The 22500-nt window shown below is 41.3% G+C and overlaps 1 protein-coding gene across 1 annotated transcript in view; it reads right to left on the minus strand.

The window, feature by feature from the left end:
* Positions 1–22500, minus strand: part of LTBP1 (latent transforming growth factor beta binding protein 1) — a 437031-nt gene that overhangs the window by 274133 nt on the left and 140398 nt on the right. Inside the window, exon 4 of the mRNA XM_007450947.1 lies at positions 13004–13173. Coding sequence (XP_007451009.1) covers positions 13004–13173 — 170 coding nt within the window. The remainder of the gene's footprint in view (positions 1–13003; positions 13174–22500) is intronic.

Below are 22500 nucleotides of genomic sequence, written 5' to 3' on the forward strand. Positions count from 1 at the left end.
GGAAAGAACAGCGGGAGGAAATGAACTCAGGCCGGGAATACAGGGGAAGACAGACAAAGCAAAGGGCAGAGAAGTGACTTTAGCTCCAACAGCTAATACCTGAAAGTCACAAAAACATTAACGGAGTTGAATGCCACCAACGTTCTACTATTTCCACAAGGGGCTTGGAAATTTCCCTCTTATATTAAAGGCAGACACAAGGAAGAAAACGACCTGTTACACTTTACAAAACCTAAATTTGCTTGAAAGAAGAAGTCAAAAGACAGGATAGAGAAGGAAACCAAAACCTACTGTGCCCTGGACAGGCATCTGAGTTACTGGAGCTGCCAGGCCAGGAGTAGATACAGTGATGTGTCTCTGAGAGATCCCAACTCTTTCATGTAGGTAATGAAAACCCAGTACAAACAAAATATTAGAAATTTGAATGCCTTTTATTTTGAGAAGCGCTAAGGAAGCTGAACATAGGAATATTTGTGCAACTATCAAAACTCCTCCAAAGTTTGATGGATTCAACTGAAAGAAAAAACTTGAAGCCATTAGTTATATAGAAGAAAACTGGCATTTTTTAAATCTCTAAAGTAATTTAGAATTATAGAATCAGATATATCTATGCTTGCAGAACACCAACTCTGTCAGTTCTTTTTTCCCCAGCACAAATTTCTCCCTGGCTCAGTTTTTAAATGACTCCATCAAATGGCCCCAGCTACTCTCCCCAAGGGATTACTGCCAAATTCAATAGATCTCACCATTAGGCAAGATTTCAGCCTAAATATTGCTTTTCTCAAAGTCGTCATATTATATCTAAATATGGTCCAGTATCATGTCATAAGTAAAATTGAAAAATGATTAGTTGCCAATAAAAAATGAATTACTGATGTGTAATTACACATTTTAAGTTTTTCAGCTGTCAGCTAATTCTTTTTAGGTTACTTATTTTCAACTTTTCCCTTTTGACTCTCATCAAGTTAATGTCTCTCCTGTTAAACACTGATGGTTTTAAAACATGTCCACAAATTCTTTGCTATGCCTTTCTTCAAGAGATGATGTCCAATTCCCCTCCCCTTGAGCCTGGACTGGTCTTAGCGACTCAGGTCTAAAGAACAGAATAAAGCAGAGTGATAGTTCGTGACTTCAGAGCCTAGATCATAAAAGGCAGTGCACTGCAGTTCCCATCCTGCTCTCTTTTCCTGGATCACTCATTCTGAGGGAAGCCAGCTCCCATGCTGTGAGAATACTTGAGGAGTCTATGGAGGGGCCCACGACAAAGAACGGAAGCTTCCTGCCAATCACCATGTGATTGAGCAATCCTGAAAGCAGATCTTCCAGCCCCAGGCAAGCCTTCAGATGACTGCTGCCCTTCCCTGATACCCTGACTGAAACTTCATAAAAGAACCTGAGCCAGAACCAATCAGCTAAGGTAATTCCCAATTCCTGACCCACAGAAACTGTAAGATATTGCTTGTTGCTTTAAACCAGTAAGGTTCAGAATGCTCGGTTACACGGCAATAGGTAATATAAACACACACACTTTTTTTTTGGCCTAGATTCTGAGAACACAGAAATAGTAATACATGGGCCTTTCTAAATGTACAGAGCACTGTCTGCGTGACTGATGGACTCATGAAACATGTACTGGGCGCTTACTAAGCTACAAAGCTCAAATATACACCACAGCCATGTAAGTTACACTCACAGCCATTTCACAGACTAGGAAACTACAGAGACATTCATCAGAAACTTGACCAAGGTCATTTTGTTAGGAAATGGTAGAAGCTGGGAGTTCAGTGCAAGCCCTGCTCTTTCATCAAAACCCCAGTGCCTCTCCCACACTTTTAATGAGCAGTACTATGAAAATTACACGACATGAGGCACTTGGAAAGGTTGGGATGAAGGAGAGAAATGAAGATGGAGCACATATGGGAAGGTCAGGATGAAGGAGGGAAATTAACAGAGATGGAGCACAGACTATGTGTCTGGCAGCATGTTAGGTGTCACATGCCATCGCACTTCATTCTTACAACAAACAGTCTTATGGTATAAGTGTTAAGAGTTTTATTTGTCCAAGAAATGGATAGAGGTTCAACAAAATGGGATACAGTAAAACCACTCTCTGGCTCTACCCTCCCAATCCTGCAGTCGAGAGTAGAACAAAGACATGCAGAATAAAGCCATCCAACCCATTACCTCACAAGGCTGTGGCAGGGGCCATATGAAATAATTTGTATGAATATGATTCATAAGCTGTTAAATACGCAAATTCAAGAGGTTATCATTACATGCAGTCAGCTCTTAGAGGAAAAACTCAAATAAGCAGCAACACTTACTCCAAGATAAATTACAGAGCAAAACACACAAGAGCTTCTAAATATGGGAAAATTTCACCTCGAAATGTTTGCTTTTATGATCATAATTCCTACTAAAAACTCTAGAAGAAAGTAAAATTCTACTGTGGACTTTGGTTCTTACACAATTTCCAGGTAAGATCTGATTGCTTCATTTTGTTTGAAAGCTATCGAAATGGATCTCAAATGGCAATAGGAACCCACTGATTAGAAAGGTTTATTTTGCATTTGGATTACTTCTGTCAAAAAAATTTTCCCAGAAGCTCTATATTCAGATAATTATTTAAATGTGTCATGGTCATTAAAGTCCTACATATAATAAAGGTGACAATTTTTTAAAATACAGTCAAATTTTGACTTTGAACTCAGCTGAAAGTAACTTACATGAAGAGCTAAAGTAACAATCTTTTCAACGAACAAGTTTTGTTTTGGCAATTTATACCCTGTTATATTTTTGCTTCCTAACAAATACATGCATAACACGTAGGGTAACAGTTTAAACAGTCAAACAATGTTCTAATGGGCTTCCCTGGCGGCGCAGTGGTTAAGAATCCACCTGCCAAGGAAGGGGACATAGGTTTAAGACCTGGTCTGGGAAGATCCCACATGCCGCGGAGCAACGAAGCCCGTGCGCCACAACTACTGAGCCTGCACTCTACAGCCCGCGAGCCACAGCTACTGAGCCCATGTGCCACAACAACTGAAGCCTGCACGCCTAGAGCCCATGCTCTGCAACAAGAGAAGCCACTGCAATGAGAGGCCCACACACCGCAACTAAAGAAAGCCCATGTGCAGCAACAAAGACCCAGTGCAGCCAAAAATTAAATAAATAAACTTATTTCAAAAAAAGAATAATAGGGCTTCCCTGGTGGCGCAGTGGTTGAGAGTCCGCCTGCCGATGCAGGGCACACGGGTTCGTGCCCCGGTCCGGGAAGATCCCACATGCCGTGGAGCAGTTGGGCCCGTAAGCCATGGCCGCTGAGCCTGCACGTCCGGAGCCTGTGCTCCGCAACGAGAGAGGCCACAACTGTGAGAGGCCTGTGTACCGCAAAAAAAAAAAAATAATAAAGAAAGAATAATAATGTACTAATATTACAATGTAACATATTGAATTAATGCATATGCAGCAATTAGCACTGTGGCTGGCATATGGTAAATGCTAAATAGATGAGGAGAAAGACCAGGATTGAATCCACAGTGTCTTTGGAGAATATAAATGAGCCTATGTCCAAATTTCCTGATCTTCAGAGACATGAATATAATTTACAACACCAAGAGCAGGTTTTTAAAATATGTATTGTATGTTCTTGAGGTATATTAAGGTGTGGTTTGGAAACTGGGATCTCTGACAAGAAACATTATGAATCACTTTCTCTGCTAAGAGTATTTTTTAAACTTCTTTAAAAGAGGCCTCTAACTTCGCTATATTTCCAGGTTCAAGACATGGCAGAGAATGTCTGCTATGAATTTATACACACTCCCCGCCCCCCGCTTTGTGGTTGCCTGAAAACCCATACCAAAAATAATGATGAACGAATAACAGGTATAATGGGATTTCGGAAGTGTTACTGAAAGTGTTCCTATCCACGTTCACTAACAAACTCTAAACTGGACATTCTCCATTCCATATGAGCAAGAATTCCTGAGACCCAAGAATGCTTCTTTTAAAAATCCTAATGGCTGCTCAGACATAAATGTGGTAACACATCAGGTCCTACTGAAACCAGGCCAGGCAGAACAATTCTTTAGGTGTTTCAGTAGTCTTGAGGAAATGACAGAACTGACCCATCCACTCCTCTATCCATCACAAGCCCACCCCAATGTTTGATGCTCTGAGATGTCAGGACAGGCAGCTGTTAGAGGGAAGGGTACAAATAGAACATGTGTTAGCCAGAGTCTCTGTCCACAGCACAATGTGAGGGGTGCATGTTATCTGGAGTGATGGAATGGTATGGTAAAGCTGTGTGAAGCAATAAGCGAGACAAGCCCCAAGAAGATACAGGGATAGCCAGCCCTCATGGAGACTAGGGCACATTTCAGTAACTGCAAAGATGATGTTGAGAATCCACAGTACTTGTAGCACCCCATTATATGTTGCCCTGTCCCCAGTGCTTTTCAGAAAAGGCTGATGAACTTCATTCTTATATACAACATTAATGAGATAGAAAGCTTCTCTCCGGCTGCTTCTGCTGGTGTTTCACTTTTGTTACAGTTGTGTACTGCTTAGCTCTAACTTACAAACACCTTAAGAGAGATTCTGATTCATTTCATCAGTATCATCCCTGCTGGGGAAAGAGCGATCCTGAGATGCACCTGTAGCCGTTAAATGGTGATCATTAAAACAAGCAGCGCAGCTGCCTGGGGCGTGGGGTTCCAGACGTTGTTAAAGGAGAGTGCTCAATCCCACATAAGAAGCCCAGAGGCCATCAACCAAAAGAAACTATTCTAACACCCTCTCACCTGCTCTATGATGCTTGCTTGCTTTCAGCAAAGCTTTCCAAATCTGTTTCTAGGATACACGGATTTCAAATTATCTATGATTTTTTTTTACAAGAGCAACCACTGCCTACCTAAAATGTTTTCATTTAGTTAAACTGGTACCTTGAGAGAAACTTGTGAAGCACAGTTAGGGCTACAAGAAAACTTTTTTCATGGATACTGGCTATATGGATACTATAAGGAGCTCCAAAAAAGTAAATTTTTAAATAATACACATTTATGTATTTGACTGAATATACTTGTGTGTTTATGTGTATATACACATATTTCATTATTTAAAGTTTGCCTGCCAGAAGAATTACTCACATAGAACCACGTTGCAATTACCTTCTAGGGAAGAAAGGTTTTCCTCCTACTCCTGCCATGTATTAATTTCTACTACCTTTGTATGTGAGGAGCCAGGGTGAACAAGGACAGCTGGCTTTCAGCTTAAGTACAATTTCATAAGATGCTAATACTAAGTCAATATTGAAAAATAATGCACAACTAAAATTGTAGATAATCACAACACAAAAACTTCTTTAAGAAATGTCATACAAAAACACAAAGAAGGTACTGAGGTCTTTACCTCCACAAAGTGGGTACAGATTCACCACAAGGCCATCATTTTCAATGCTAAGAGGACCTTTCTATAAGGAGACCGACCCACAAGAAAACAAAACATTCTACTTTAATTCCTTTTATAACATCTCATAAGCAGAACTTTTGTATCAAAAGTATCATTTCAACTCTAATGATGATTTATTTTCTAGAAGCTATTTTCCCATTTAGAAGAAAAAGCAAGTCACGCCCTCAGTTTCTGGTAAATAAATCCTAAGGCTGAGTAGGCACCATCTTTTTTCAAATTCAAGTTTTCTCCTACCAAAACGTTGCATTGTAGTTTCCCTCAGGCAAACCGTGAATTCATGTGTTTTATTTTTCCTTAGAAATATCACAGTTTGGTCACAGAATATTCTGGAACCACACAGTGTTTCTCAATATCTTGAACTCAGTCTCAACACCCAGAAATATCCTTGGATTGGCTTGTTATGAAATCTTGGGCCCTTTGGGTTTAAAGCCTCTTTCTCTGGCACGGAAAGCTGCCCACTGGGGAATTTAGGTTACATAATCCTCTCACTCTAGGTTTTCCTCCACTGTTTTCACATTGCTGGATAAGCTTCTTGGCAGTGTTTATAATCAGTCTATGCCTACCACTGCCCAGCTATCTTGAACTGTGTGTGAGTAATCAGGCGATGAGAAGTTCACATCCACATACCTTCCGGGACTGGGATATGACCAAACAACCCCTGGGTAAAATAAACCCCCTGCCCTCGCCCCTCCAACTGAGGCACGGTGGCCACAGCAAGACCACACATGGAACAACTTCTGTAATAGGTAACACTCTGTCCTTCAAAGGAACCTGAATTCCTAAGGACATCAAACTCAGCAAAACCCTGGTGTTCACCCACACTCACCAGAAGGCTTTCTCAAGCATTTTTTTATACCCAGTATGCTGATGCTTTGCTGTCTAGGCTTTTAAGGCCAACAAGGATTTTACCAGAAATTATTGAAGACTGGGTGATTTTCTTCTGGCCATCTTAGTGCTAAGATCCACATTGCCCCATGGCTGGGAAACTGGCTCAATGTTCCTGATTCCCAAACAACACTGCGTGGGGATGACCAAGCAGCTCCAGGAACTTGCTGATTTTACAAGGGAAAAGGCACAGAGCTTTACTATCAACCCTTCCTCCAGGCAGTATGTTTTCACACCTAGTATCCTTTTTATTTTTTTCCTTTTTTTTTTTGGTGTGCGCGGGCCTCTCACTGTTGTGGCCTCTCCCGCTGCGGAGCACAGGCTCCGGACGCGCAGGCTCAGCAGCCATGGCTCACGGGCCCAGCCACTGCGCGGCATGTGGGATCCTCCCAGACCGGGGCACGAACCCGTGTCCCCTGCATCGGCAGGCAGACTCCCAATCACTGCGCCACCAGGGAAGCCCCCTAGTATCCTTTTTAAATGCTAAATCGTTTGTTAGTTTGCATCAGCTTCATGTAAGATCGTTTCTGGCTGGTACAGCTTCCACTGTCACTTCGTACTTGTTGGATTGGTGTGGAGCCATTCCCTCGAGACACACTTACCTGCACATGACAAGCTAAGGGTAGTCTCCATGCAGGGAAGGATTTCGAGTGCTGAAGAATGTTAAGTCTACGGAATTCTCCTTCCTCCAAAGTGCCCAGTTTGTCCATCTGCAAAGCTTTGCCCTAGTGGGGCTCCCAACCAATCAGGAACTAACAGAGAGGGCATCTCAGAGAACTGGGATTGCCACCACACTTGATTTCCCCTTCCCTTTTCTCTCTTCACACGATCTTCCTATCACTCATATCTTAAACTTCAACACCCAAATGAGGTGAGGGTGGTTCTCAGGACCAGACTCTTCCTCACCCGCATTTTCCAACTGTTCTTCCTCTGGAGGTATCCATATTGCAAACTCATCCTGCACTTAAGAATCTCGTTCCAATTCTTCTCACCTGTACTTACTACATCTACATTTGCCTTCATCGAGTTGCCACTCCATGGTTTCTCCCTTTTGGCAAAGGCCCAGTAAGTGGAGGATGAATCTGGTCTTCCTTAAAGCCAACTTCCATCTATGGTGGGTGCTCTGAACTACACCACAGACTACCTGCCTGTGACGATTCTGTTACTAGCACTGTGCGTCTGAGCCTTTAATGAGTATTCCTGCCCACCTACTTGAAATGGCTGTGGCGTAAGCACAACAGCCTAAGCCAGATACTGCCTCTGCCTACCCTTTAAACTTCAGATTTGTTTTTCTAAAGCAAAAATCTTGGATGCGTCCTCTGACCTTCTGCAGAACTACTCTCTTCTCTCAGGACAACCAGGAAGATGCAGTTTTAATGGTAACATCTTCGCTCTATCAGTCTGCAACCACGGAAAATCTGTACTCCAGACACATGAACTTTTTTTTCCCGGGGAGATATAACACTTGCCATCAAACCCTGAGATACTTTCATGTCTTATGCTTCTTGGTGGCAGTGTGAACACAGCCTGAAGGCTAACGCTAGCACATTCAACCACAGTGTAGCTAAAAGAGGAAGGCTCGTGTGCCCAAAGGGCCCATGCTCTTCAGAGTATGGGAACATGGACTGCGGTCAGGCCAGAACTGGGCTGCAGGGGTTTGGGCAGCAAAGTTGCTCAGTGGACTCTTTGCCTCCCTCTCAGACCTAAGACCTGCAGAGGAGGGCTGTTGTATCTTCAAATGGGGGAGCCAGGAATTCCAGTCAGCCCGTGCCTCATGTTGGGGGGTGAGGGTGGGAGCAGAAGCTGAGTCGACTGGCCTGTTGCAAGGAATGGGAGGGGTCAGCACAGACCACAGGAGCCAGGGCTAAGATGTTTCCTGGGGTCCCAGTGCAGGCACAATAAGGTTTTCTTCTGTCAGAAGCGGCCTAATGGGGCTGTGTATGTGTTTCCTGCACCATTATGGATGTTTACCTAAGCAGAAAGCTTATGTTTAACAATTTAAGTAAAAATTAAAAGTGGGCTTCTCCTAACTTTTTATAACTGAACTCAATGCCAATAATCAATCACTCTCTCATGTCTCTCAGCACATCAGGAGATAAATTAGCAACTCTTTTAAGAGTCTGACTTGTATCAATTTTAGAAACTTTAGAAAGGTAGTATATAAAAGATGGTGTCTGCCTTTCCTGAAATTTAAGATTTTGGCTTTGTTGAATCTGAAGATTTAAATAGACAACTTTAAAATATAATGAACCTTTTTAAAAGCTAAGTCCACCTTGAGAGGAAAACCACTGGAATTAGCAATGAGAAATCCAATTATAAAAGTTTACATTTCTAAAAATTTCCAAATATTAAACTGAAGTAATAGAAAAAAAAAAAGTGGAGCAGGTGAATATTCAAATCAGAGATTCTCCAATTTCTTAGCTCTAGGACTCTTTGCATAATGCCGCAAATCAGTAGTCTAGGGAACTTTTTCAGCTACAGGGATATTTCTGCTCATCCTAAAGCTCTCCTTTATAAGTAACTCCACATTCTACCTTAGGAAGCTCTCCATTAACCCTGATGATAACAAAATCCTTCCACCATGGACCAAAATAGAAATGTTATTTTCTGGTTTTAATATCATCAAGCATCCCATGGTATTTTCAGCACAACAGCAGATAGTCTGGAATGGATACTTATTACCCTCAAGCAAGATCTTTTTCTAGTGCATTGTGTTGAAGTAATCTCTTTAGGTGTGAAATATTTGGGTCTGCTCCTGAGCAGATACTAAGATAATCTGAACTGGCTGTTTTTATAAGATTGCCTTTAAATGTTATCATCATGTCATTTCAACTTCCCTCCCTCTAGGTTAAAAACACTACTAAACCAACCACAACAGAATTCAGTTTACATAGTCAAATCTTTCCTACAAATTACCGAAGGAGGTACTGGATAAAGCAGATCCCCTCTACCCGACACCATTCTTAGCACTTCTGAGAGAACCAGTGACCTCCATTCCTTGAAACTTTTATAACTACTTATTTGGAATAATTTTTAAGTATTTTTGTGTTATTTTTAACATAACATGGCTTTACCATATTCACACTTTGTGCAACCATTTAATTCCAGAACACTTTCATCAGCCCAAAAGAAACTCCTTACCCATCAATGGTCACACCCCATTCTTGCTCTCCCCAGCCCCCAGCAACCACTAATCTACTATCTGTCTGCATGGATATTACATATAATTTGCCTGTTCTAGACATTTCATATAAAAATGGAATCATATGTGATCTGGATTCTTCTGTACCTAGACTCATTCAGTATGCTTTCAAGGTTCATTCACGTTGTGGCATGTATCATATTTCATTCCTTTTTGTGGCTGAACAGCCAATGGCAAGATATACCACATTTTGTTTATCTACTATCAGTTGATGGGCAGTTTGGTTGTTCTCACTTTTTGGCTATTGTGAATAACATTGCTATGAACATTTGTACATACATTTTTGTGTACACACCTTTTCACTTCTCTTGAGTATATACTTAGGAGTGGAACCGCTGGGTCATAGAGTAACTCTATGTTTAACTTTTTGAGGAACTCCTGGTGATTCATGCAATTCAGTCCAGCCGCATGGCCATTAATGGGTCATCCAGTGAAAATGCTATTTCCATCAGTATCAAAACGCTTTCTATAAACAACCAGGAGTAACATCCATTACTTTCCCCAGCGCTGTGTGGCATGTCACATTAACATTTAAGGAAACTAGACTTATCTAACACAACTGGTTTCCTGGTACTTCATGCTTTTCTGGCTGCCTCCAAACCAAGTGGAGCTACATCTGAGAATCATCATGGGGAGGAGGGGGGGTTGCTGTGAATAGCGACACTGAAGAACAGTTGCTTACACACAGGGCCTCTAGAGCATCTTTTGGTTTAATTGTGCTGTTTCAGGCACCAGTCAATCAGGTCCAAAATCTATATATTTTCAGCAGATTGATTCTTTTCAATTGAAGCACGGCTGATTTACAGTACTGTGTTAGTTTCAGGTATACAACATACTAATTCAGCATTTTTGCAGATTATATTCCATTATAGGTTATTACAAGACAATGGGTATGATTCCCTGTGTCATACGTATATCCTTGTTGCTTATGTATTTTACATATAGTAGTTTGTATCTATTAAACCCATACCCCTAATTTTTCCCTCCCTCCTTCTGAGTCTATTTCGTATATACATTCGTATTATCTTTTAGATTCCACATATAGGTGATATTATACAGCATCTGTCTTTGCCCAACTTATTTTACTAAGCATAATATTCTCTAGGTCCATCCACATTGCTGCAAATGGCAGTATTTCGTTCTTTTTTATGGCTGAGTAATATTCCATTGTTTATATATACACACACCACATCTTAATCCAAACACCTGTTGATGGGCACTTGGTTTGCTTCCATATCTTGGCTATTGTAAGTAGTGCTGCACTGAACACTGGGGCACATGTATTTTTTCAAAGTAGTGTTTTCATTTTTTCCAGATACATACCCAGGAGTGGAACTGCTAGATCATATGGGGGAATTGCTAGATCTTATGGTTGCTCTATGTTCACTTTTTTGAGGAACCCCCATACTGTTTTCCACAGTGGTTGCACCAATTTATATTCCCATCCTCAGTGTACAAGGGTTCCCTTTTCTCCACATCCTCTCCAACACTTGTTATTTGTAGACTTTTTGATGATAGCCATTCTGACAGGTGTGAGGTGATACCTCATTGTAGTTTTGATTTGCATTTCTCTTACAGAGATGTTAAGCATCTTTTCATGTGTCTGTTAGCCATCTGTATGTCTTCTTTGTAAAAATGTCTATTCAAGTCTTCTGCCCCTTTCTTGATTGGGTGGTTTGTTTTTTTTTTTTTGATACTGAGTTGTATGAGCTGTTTGTATATTTTAAATATTAACCCCTTGTCAGTCGCATCATTTGCAAATATTTTCTCCCATTCCATAGGTTGTCTTTCTAGTAGATTGAGAAACTAAGTCTCTAGATTACCAGTTGGCAAACTACAGCCCATGGGCCAAATCCAGCCAGCTACCTTTTTTTTTTTTTTTTTAAACAACCTACTAGCTAAGAGTTTTTACATTTTTAAATGTCTACATTTTAAATAGTTATGTACGTACCTATATATAACATCCACAATTTGTATCTTGGCTCCCAATGCCTAAAATATTTATTATCTGGTCCTTTAAGAAAAAAATTGCAGACCCCTGCTCTAGATGATACTCATGCAAATTAAACTAGTCTCCAGTCTTATACCAGAGATTCCCAAACCATCTTTTCCTGACACCTCCATGAAATTCACAATTCTTTTATCAGTATGATCATAAGGTTTCAAAAACTCTTCCCATCACATTCTAATTTTGGAGAGTTTCTATAAAATATGATCTATATAAAGCTTCAAGGAAATAGTAGTACCTCTTTAGATTTTTAGAGATTAGAAAAATATTATATACTTAGGGATATTTCTAGAGAACAGGCTATTAAGCACTGAAATCAAAGGAGCTTTAAAAACAAGATGATACATCTACTGTTTTGCAAATAACTTGGAAGCTATCCTTTCTAAAGGGCAAGGAGATGATCTACACAATTTCTCCATTCTTCCCTCATCATCCCAATAAATCACCTCAGACTATTGCTCTGGGGTCCAGCCTCAAGTCCTGAGCACAATTTTCTCAAAAGATGAAAAGTGGAATGTACATACCTTATATTAGCTACTCTTTTTGTTAAGCGGCCAATTCCGGGATGTGGAGGTGTTGCCCAGGAATCAAGCCCATACAGACACAGACTTCTGAAGTGCCAAACAGTAGTAAGAATTCTCTCTCAGCTCTCCGCACTACTCTGGGTGGTGAAAGACAGTCCTTTTCAACCTCACAACTGGCATTCTCTTTCATTACTTATGGTGCAGGCCATCCGTCAACGTGAGACAGAGCAGGAAGCTGCTGGAAGGAGTGTGCGCATCCAGCTCTCCCCTTTGAACGGTCTGCCGCCTCACTGAAGAACGTTTTCTCCAGATGCTGCCAGCAGACACTCTGTAATATTTAACCCACAAATCATCACATTCCCCACCCTCTGAGCTGGGGCTTGTCCTTGAACCTCCCCCATAGTGAGATATTAACCAAGCTGGCCACCGATACAATAGCTCTTTACAAACTCAGTAAAACCTGCCACACCACGGAACCGATATACTAAAAACACTGCCCTCCTAACATGAAAACATCCACTGTAGGTAAATCTCGGAGGGTAATGCAGGACGCTGCAGACATCTCACAAGGAATAAATCCTGGCTAGCTCACTAAGGAAAATATTTTACCAATGTAAACATATCAGCCATACAACTGTACAGAAAATTAGAGCAAGTGTATCTTGGAAATGGAGCCATCTTGCAGAAACAGTATTACAGGCAAGTCACTTCAGATCCTGCAATGTCCAGGAAAACTGCCTTTCCTCTGAAGAAGGGAACCATATTGCTATCTGGTTGTTTCAGGAACCAGTATGGATTTTAAAAAAATGATTCTTGAATTTTATCTACTGTGACACGTTAAAGCCATCTACAGAGCAAAGTGTTTCCAAACCATGATACTGTAACTTAGAAAGATGACTGACAGGATATACTCACACTGAAAAGGTGCTGCCATATGATCGTGCCCAAATCTTAAAGGGAATGAACCTTCAGTAGACTGCTCTCCCGAAATCACCTTCTGAGCTGCAAAGTACTTGGGCTTGAGCACATATTCCTGGGCATGGCCATGATGAATCATCACATTCTGTGAGGAAAGGGGTGTCACTCTGGAAAGAAACAAAGTAAGGATAAGGAAATTAATAACGGACTTTTAAAGTCAACTAAGAAGGAAAGAATAAGAAATCAGTTAAACTTAGAAAGGAGCATAAAAATTTCACGCAAGGCTAATTTTTTCCTTCAAATACTGTAGTCATGACATATTAAGAAATAATACCACCTTACCCTTGGAAACCGCCAACATAAAGGGGACTCTGCCTGTCTAGTCAAGAAGCATAAGGACATACAGGTCATCAACAGACGGAGTCTATCAAAGCACTGAAAGCACAGCTACCATGAGCCCTCATGCAACACACGCAAGTTATATTTAAGACAAAAACATACATGAACAGGTATATCAGGAAGGTATTAAACCTCTTTGAGCCTCACTTTCCTATTCTGTACCATGGAATATCTGCTGCACAGGGCTAAGAAAAAAATTCTTGTAAAAATCTGAACACACAAAAACTGAAAAAAACATTATAATCTTTTGAAATACAAATTATGATGATGGGGAAAAACACATTCATAACATTGTAGTTAACAGTTATTTTAATATTTTATGCTGTATCTCAATGATTAAAACTGTACTATTTAGGTTAAGTGTTTCATAATTACTAGTCTCTAAGAATAATAAGAATAATAATTTATGACAATCTCATAATTTTGTCAATGACACGAGTCAAGACCTCTGAGGACTCCTGAACACGATTACTGTGTTTTCACCCTCCTGGTTGAACCCTTTTCTCTTCTATGACAGTTCTCTACTGCTGCATGTACTGTATACTTTAAAATAAGCCTTCATCAAGATTTAATCACTCCCGGAGGGACAGAATTGAAATCATTCACTAAGCAAGACAAACAATGTAGAATATAAAGAAGATATACTAATTCTGGAAAATGCAAACTTGCTATTAAAATTGTTGGAACAGACCATTTTAGCAGCAAACTGAGCCTCTGGAAGGAAACTTGCCCTCTGCTGTAATCTTGAATATTGACTGTGACACGTTAAAGCCATCTAAACCGAACAATATTTCCAAACTACCATACTATAACTGGGGTTTTGTGGCACCTGATTAGCATGAGTTTAGCCCAGTCAACCATCTTCCCAAAAGACTGGCCCTAATGAGGGACTATGTGAACAAGAGGAAGAAAAGACACCACGGGTGGTGAGCAAGAAAGATTAATCATCAAGCCACCAAAAACACCCACACAGTGTCTCAACAAAAGCAGTAGCAGAATCTTGAATAAATCCAGCCTATTGGATTCATTCTGGTTGGGATGGATGGGCTACTTTGTGAGACAAGACAACCATTAGAGACAAACAGAAGAGGCTGGGATTAAGGGTGCTTCCCTCTTAGCCAGTCAGTGATCTAAACCTATTACTTTCAACCCTGTAGTCCCAGGAAAGCCTAGGAAAATACATCTTGCGCCTAGATTTTCCCAGACGCAATGCCATGGAAGGGCATTCTCTTTGTCACTGGATGACTGACTTAAGTTACTAAAAGCCTAAAGCTTAACATTGTAAACACTTTTGTTTTGATGATGTAAGTGTTGGTTTGAACTTTAAGTATGTTTGATTGGGATGAAGTAGAAAGTGAAACAGCTGGTCACATCTGGTGGTGACTGATAAGAACCACAAGGCTGCTCTGTCAGCCTTGTGGAAAGGGGAAGCCCTCCTTCTCATCTCAGGGGCAACTCGCTCCCCAGCTACACTGTCAACCCCGTCACTATACTACTGGGACCTGCTGAGAGAAGTACAGGCTGACTCCTGTTCAGAAGAGGACAGTCCGGCATTCCAAGAGACCCTGAAGCTGCTACAACTAATTCCTGCTCTGACCACTGCCAGATAAGGGTGACCGTGGGCTCTGCCTTCTAGTGGAGGTCCTCCCTTTCTCTCCCCTCCTAATCACAGAAGTGAGAAGCAGCAAGAAACGAGCTGAAAGCACATGTGTGTGTGGGCTCCTTTTCCCTAAACATAACAAAAAGGTAATGAACCAACAAGAGAGCTGTACCAGGTCTAGAACTTGAGTAACAAACCTCAGCCATCATTAACTAAAGGAAATGAGTAATAGTACTGGTAATGGTACCCACGCCTTACTATAACTATCCTACAAGCGACATTGCAAATATGAAACTACACAGAGCTGTGCTTCCTCGTCCTCCATCTCCTTCACTTTCCTCCAATTTGAGGATGTAAATAAATACATGTGCTCACAAAGACACACAGACACACACAGATGAACAGACAGACACACAGACACACACAGATGGACAGGCCACTGTGTCTCATGGCCTCATGGAGAAGCAAAGCCATAAGAAGTGACACCATGTGGAGCAAGTAGAGGCAACTGTCCACTCACTCATTCCACAAATAGAAATTAAATGTAATCGCCATCCTACTCTCTCTTCCTCACTTCCTCCTTCATGGTTGGCATCTACCTTTTCCTCTAATGTCACCCTTCACAATTATTTCCACTTTGGACCATCTCTCAGCCTTACAAATATATATCCTCTTTAACTCTTCTTTTCCTTCTCTTTTACTCAAGTATATGTAGTGTTTCCTATCTCCCAGGGAAGAAAAAGAAAAAAAATCTCCTTTCAATTGGAATTTTCTCCTCTCTTCCCCCATCCCTTCACATAAAAAAAAAAAAAAAAAAAGGCTTAAAAATCGCTAGTGAAAATCAGATCTGTCATAGCATTATAAATAATTTTTTAAGGGAAAACCAAAATGTTTAAAGAAAATTAGATTAAAATGAAAACTACAGGACCCCTGGTTCAAAATGGATTTGGGGGCACCCATATATTTTCCCTTCCTCCAAAGAAGCCCTAAAAGTTATAGGTAAGGAATAAAAAAAGAAATCCAGACTTGACATTGGGCTGTTATGCAATAGGACAGCCACACTAGTCATCAAAATACTGAAGTACTCTGTTCTGACAAACATCTACTGTCCCAAGCCCTTAGTGTTCCTCCCTCCCCCACTCCACTGGACTCCCCAGGATATCCACTCAGTCCCATAAGTAAGAATTTCACATTTGACAGAGCTGGAGACCTCAGGGTCTCGGCTCCAGCATCCTTTCTGATGTGTGGCACAGGTACTGACCAAGGATGCTAAAAATGTTTCACAAAGCCCATTAACACATACAGGAAAAATTTCAACAAATCTGTAAGAGAGCAGGGCAGACTGAGAAATGTTGACTGTTGTAGCAGGAAGGAAGCCATACCTAAATATTTTAACTTCTTTTATCTCAATCTACAGTAAGAAGCACATTTTACATGGAGATCCAGTACACATCCATACATATTTTTTTTAAATACAGCTAAGTATTACAAAATAGTATATTTATCCTTACTATGCAAAGGACACGAATATTCTCTCCTGTCACTTTTTTAAATGACAGTCTTGAACTACTACATTGATGTCATGACTTCCTGACTCCTAATGGGTCACAAAGTAGCTTAAGGACACTGGTCGAAAAAAAATCACACAGGCACAGAGGAAGCCATCTTCCCAGGAGACCACAGACATGTTCTGGATACTCAAGCCAAGTAAAGCACAGGGTGATAATGAGAAGTAGGGCTGAACACTGGTGTCTTCACTAAGAAGGCTACATATGAAGGCAGCTGTTCTCCCTGATTCTAGCAAAGAGAACATCCAAAAGTCAGGCTTCTACCCCCATCAGGGGAAAAATGAGTCTTCTTCTCTAAAAGAATGGAACTATGTGGTACAAACCACAAAACTTACGCCCCCAGAGTAAGGCCCTCTCATTCTGGTGTTTGGAGATCCCCTAGCTTCAAGATTGGTTTCCCATATTTCCCCTAAAAGGAAGGTTGCCAGGCAACCAGGAGACAGGGAGCTCCAGGAGAATGATCCTAGGGAGAAAAGGGGGAGTCATGAGAATGGAAAACATGATTGAGATTTTGGAGAAACCTGACTATATATACGCAATTGACGGAATGGGAAAAGGGAGAATCCATTCCCATTTGATGCTAGGAACACACTCCTTCAGAAAGCACAGAGACGTTGGCTATGGACACACAGAGGGGGCAACCCAAGCACGCTATACTCGGCTTTGCCTTGAGTGGAACACCCACAGACAATATTGCAAAGGCTGTAACTGCTAGAAACAACCCATGTGACCAACGTAGGTGATATAAATGTACATACCTAGCTGGAGGAGGTTGGAAAATTCTGGAAGAGGAAGAGGAGAAGTGAAGGGAAGATGAGGAGAGCCACTGCCCTCATCTTACAAAATGGAGGGTCATGAGAGAACATTCACAACCTTGAAAGATGAGGTTGACGGAAGAGGAAATAGAGGTTTAAATGTGTTGGCGGAGTATGCAGAGACAAACTCTTAATACTAAACAATGATGTTTGAGAGGTAGGGTGGGGAACGAGAGGTGAAATGAATAAGCTGAATCTTCATCTCCTACGGCAAGCAGTTTTTAGACAACATTTAAAGGGAGTAAATCTAGAACTGGCCAGAGGTCACTACCAGAAGGAGTAATAGGACTTGAGGGTTAAATTAAGGGTGGCGGGGAGCAAAAGGAAAAGGAGTCAAGTGATGATGAAGGTTTCCAGCCTGGTTGACTAGAAGGGTATTTTTGGTTCAAGTCCAAGAGGAAAAGTAAAGGCAAGGAGGTGTGCCGAGTTAAGACAGTCAGAAAAAAAGGGCCAGTGTGTGAGGAAGATAATTATGTTAGTTTTAGAGATAGAAATGTGGGGTGGATCTCTGGAGAGCAGATACAGAAAGCCTCTGAGTTTAGGAACAGTGATGTTCCAAAAGAGGCCAAACTCTTCTAAGGCAAAAATGTTTCAGAAAAACTATGGAACCACACAGTCTTGGAGGCTAGTCGCACTTAGTGGTGGGGACACAAAGAAAATCAAGAGGAGATAAAAACAAAAATAACATAGGGGCTTCCCTGGTGGCACAGTGGTTGAGAGTCCGCCTGCCAATGCAGGGGACGTGGGTTCGTGCCCCGGTCCGGGAGGATCCCGCGTGCCGCGGAGCGGCTGGGCCCGTGGGCCATGGCCGCTGAGCCTGCGCGTCGGAGCCTGCGCATCCGGAGCCTGCGCTGCGCAGCGGGAGAGGCCACAACAGTGACAGGACCGCATACCGCAAAAATAAATAAATAAATAAATAACATAGATACAGAAACAGTAAGTGGAAGAAAGTTTCTAGATGGAAAGGAGAGAGGACCACCTGAAAATTGCTGCAGAAAAGGCAGGGAAACAAGCAATTGGAAAAGGCCACTGGGTTGGGTTGTAGGTCAACAGCCCCCTCAGCACTGCCACTTTACTAGTGACAGGAGTGGGACTGCATGGGGTGAAACACTTGATGGGTGCTCTACTGGTGACACTCGGGAAAGGAGAGAAGCAGGCCAGAAGTCAGGGGTACAGCCAGCCATCTGAAGACTTGAATCTGTGTAAACCTCTGTATCTTGGTTAGTAGAAAGGAAACAATTATATAAAACTTCTTTCCTTAAAAGAAGGGATTAGCTACACACTGTTTACACTTCTGCCTTCACAGTGGCAATTTTTGGCACGAGAATGGACTAAATTTTTCCATATTTCTACTAAATCCATTATTTGACCTGTAGAGCGGGTGGGAGGATCTGGCAACACCCAAGCCCCTTTCCACTTAAGGAAAGGGCTTTGGACCTCACAGAAGGGAGCCTCCAACAGGCCATAAAATGTTTCCCACAGAAGGTAGGTCTGACATGATCAAACCCTCTCCCCTATGATTAGGGCACTCAGGTTTATAATCAGGATGAAGAAAGACTGGGAGAGGAAACAGTGTTGCCACAGAGAAGTCACCTCCAGTCTTTCAGGGCCTGTTTCTCTTTACAAAATTCAACTGGTCATATGTGCCCCAGTTGTGTTTCAAGTAGCTTAGAAGCGTGGGTGAATGCTCCTCAAAGAACAGAATGCACCAAAGTAAGTAAGAAATGCAAGCTGTGATTTGATGGAGAAAGGCTCTTTCCTGCAAAGTTCAAGGACAATGTGCACAGAGACGGACAAAGAAAAACCTCCCTCTAGGAAGAGGTCGCAAGGCAGAGTAACACACACACACACACACACACACACACACACACACACACACACACACACAGAGGGAGGGGGAGACAAGTGTTTGTTTTCAGTAACCCCATTCAGAGGAAATTATCTATCCAACCAAAAAAAATAAGGAGGTAAAAGGCTGCTGATGAGGAGACTAACGGACAGCACCGACTTCCAGTAACAGAGTGAGGGCTGGGGCACGCCAGAACAAACACAGAGAAAGTGAAACGAAACAAGCAAACACAGTCATGAGAACAGGAAGAAAGTAAAGATTACACTGAAAATATCAATGTAGGGATAGACCAGTAAAAAGTCTTACACTTCAAATGAGATGAAAGAGACCAAAAAATATTGAAAAAATAAAATTAAGGAAGGTAGATATTGGGGGTTGGGGGGCATGTTGGAAAGACATGGAAATTAAGGGAGCTTTGGTGGTCATCATGAATAAACATGGTAAACTCAACCAAGTTGAATCGATTTTCTTTTACCAGTGGTTCTTAACTGGGGTGATGTGACTCCCAACCAGGGACATTTGGCAATATCTGAAGGCATCTGTAATTATCAGGACTTGGAGGTAAGGTGCTCACATCTAGTGGGTAGAAGCCAGGGATGCTACTAAATATCCTATGACATACAGGACAGTCCTTCATGAGAAAGACTTACCGGGCTAAAAATGTCAACAGTTCTGAGGTTGAGAAACACTTCTGTAACCATGAGCTATTATCACAAAACAGGTGTAATGAACACCTGAGTAAAGAGCCAATGGCCTCCAGGAGTAGCAATGAAGATGTCCACAGAAATGATGCAGCCAGGAACCCAAGAATTTAGATTCAACAATAAAGAAACTGATAAAAAAAAAAACAACTTCCACCTGTGTCTTTGGAAGCCCCATTAAGGCCACAGGAAGGTGGCCTTGTACTCAAGTTGTTTGGGTGGCTTGGGTGTAAGGAATGCTAGAATATCACTGAAAATGTAATGGGATGGCCAAGAAAATAATCATTTTTAATAGAACTCCTCAAAGGAACAGTATAGAATGTGGTTGGAGAAAATCCTTGGAGATAAACTGCTTAGCATTGGGCTGAGGGTGTGCCATAAAGACAGGATGCAAAGATAAGATCTGGTCAGTCACTAAACCGCTTTCTAAGGAAGGTGAGTATGGCTTTGGTTATGCCAACAAGGTCAGAAGCATTTGGGGCCAGACATGAATTGTCTGGGATAACAAGGGAGAAAGGCTCAGGGCTGCACCAACAATTCTCCACACCTACTCTCACGGTCCTCACATTCTCCTCTGAAGACATCTGTCTGACCTCAAGTGCTGGCCTCTCAGAGGCACCCTGTGCCCTGGAATAGTCCTGGTTAGAAGAGCCTTCTGGACTGCTACATGTGAACATTCAAGGAATTCTCCAACCCTCTAATCCCAAGTTCCTAGGAGGGAGGGGACTATAATAAAAGAGCTGTAATGAAGAAGAGACTCTAAGAAGCACAGTGAGCAAGGCCTCCTCTTGGGAAGTTTAATAATCATAATGCTTGGGAGATTTAAAAAAACGAAGTGTAAATCAACTATACGCCAATAAAATTTTTTTTAAAAATGAAGTGGACTGAAATTAAGTGCTTAAAAAATGTAAATGGTCTTAACTCAATGAAAAGTCAAAGACTGTCAGACTGAATAAAAACGCCCAGGTGGGGCCTCCCTGGTGGCACAGTGGTTGAGAGTCCGCCTGCCGATGCAGGGGATACGGGTTCGTGCCCCGGTCCGGGAGGATCCCACATGCCGCGGAGCGGCTGGGCCCGTGAGCCATGGGCGCTGAGCTTGCGCGTCCGGCAACGGGAAAGGCCACGACAGTGAGAGGCCCACATATCGCAAAAAAAAAAAAAAAAAACGCCCAGGTGTTGTATATGCTGCTTACAACAATTCCATTTTAAATATAAAGACACAGATAGGTTAAAAACAAAAGGATGAAAAAAGAGGTAACATGTTAACATGAGTCAGATAAAAGCTGCAGTGGTGCTGTTAATAATAGGCAGAGTAGATTTCAGAGCAAAAAATATTATCAAGGATAAAAAGCATCATTTCATAAGGATAAGGGTCAATTCATCAAAAGGACGTAAGAATCCTCAACAGTTGTGAACCTGATAACAGAGCTTCAAACTACATGAAGTGAAAACTTAAAAAAAAAAAAAAACCCATGAGAAATAGATAAAACTTTGTAGCTGTAACTGCAGGTTTAGTACCTTTCAATTGACAGAACAAGTACACGGAAATCAGTAAGGATACAGAAGACCTGAACAACACTATCAGCTAGCTTAACCCAATTGACATTCATAGAACACTTTGCCCAAGGGCAGAGCACATGTTTCCCAAATGCATACAAGATATTTACCAAGACAGAACACATTCTGGGCCATATAAAAAATTTCAGTAACTTTTAAAGGGTTTGGATCACACAAATTATGTTCTTTGACCATAACAGAATTAAATTAGAAATCAATAACAGAAGTATCTTTAGAAAATGCTCCAAATACTTGTAAACTAAAAACCAAACTTCAAAATAACCAATGGATCAAAGACAAAATGAAAAGGGAAATAAAAATTATTTTGAACTGAATGAAAATGAAAATACAACCTATCCAAATTTGTGGGATGCTGCTAAACCACTACACCAAGGAGTATATTTGTAATGCTAAATACTTATATTAGAAAAGAAGAAAGGTCTCAAATCAATGACCTCGGCTTCCAGATAAAGAAACCAGCAGAAAGGAAAATGAAACCCAAAATAAAAAGAAATGAAATAAAGACCAGAGCAGAAATAAATTAATTTGGGGGGGGGGAGTCAATAAAAGCTGTTTGAGAAGATCAGTAAAACTGATAAATCTCTGGCTAGACTGATAAACAAAAAGAGAAAGAAGACAAGTTATCAATATTAGACATGAGAGAAGTGACATCACTATAGGTCTAGAAGGTCAAAAGGTCTAATGAAGCAAATTGAAGAAGCCTCCATTAGCCAAAGAATAACTGTGATTGGGTTGAATTATTTGAAATATGTTTAAATGTATCCATTCATTAAAAAAACTAAGTCACCTTTGGAAGATGTTAATCAACTCATTATTTGAAAACTGGTCAATCAACAATTAGCACTACACCCTCATGTGATGGGTAATTTTATGTTTCAGATTGGAAGGTGTTTTTGGATCAGAATAACATTTAACTTGGTGGACTGTGAGTAAGCAGATTGCCCTCCATCATGTGGGTGAACCTCATCTAACGAGCTGAAGGCC

The sequence above is a fragment of the Lipotes vexillifer genome, unplaced genomic scaffold (assembly GCF_000442215.2).
Source record: "Lipotes vexillifer unplaced genomic scaffold, Lipotes_vexillifer_v1.1 scaffold776, whole genome shotgun sequence".
In the NCBI taxonomy this organism is placed as follows: Eukaryota; Metazoa; Chordata; class Mammalia; order Artiodactyla; family Lipotidae; genus Lipotes; species Lipotes vexillifer.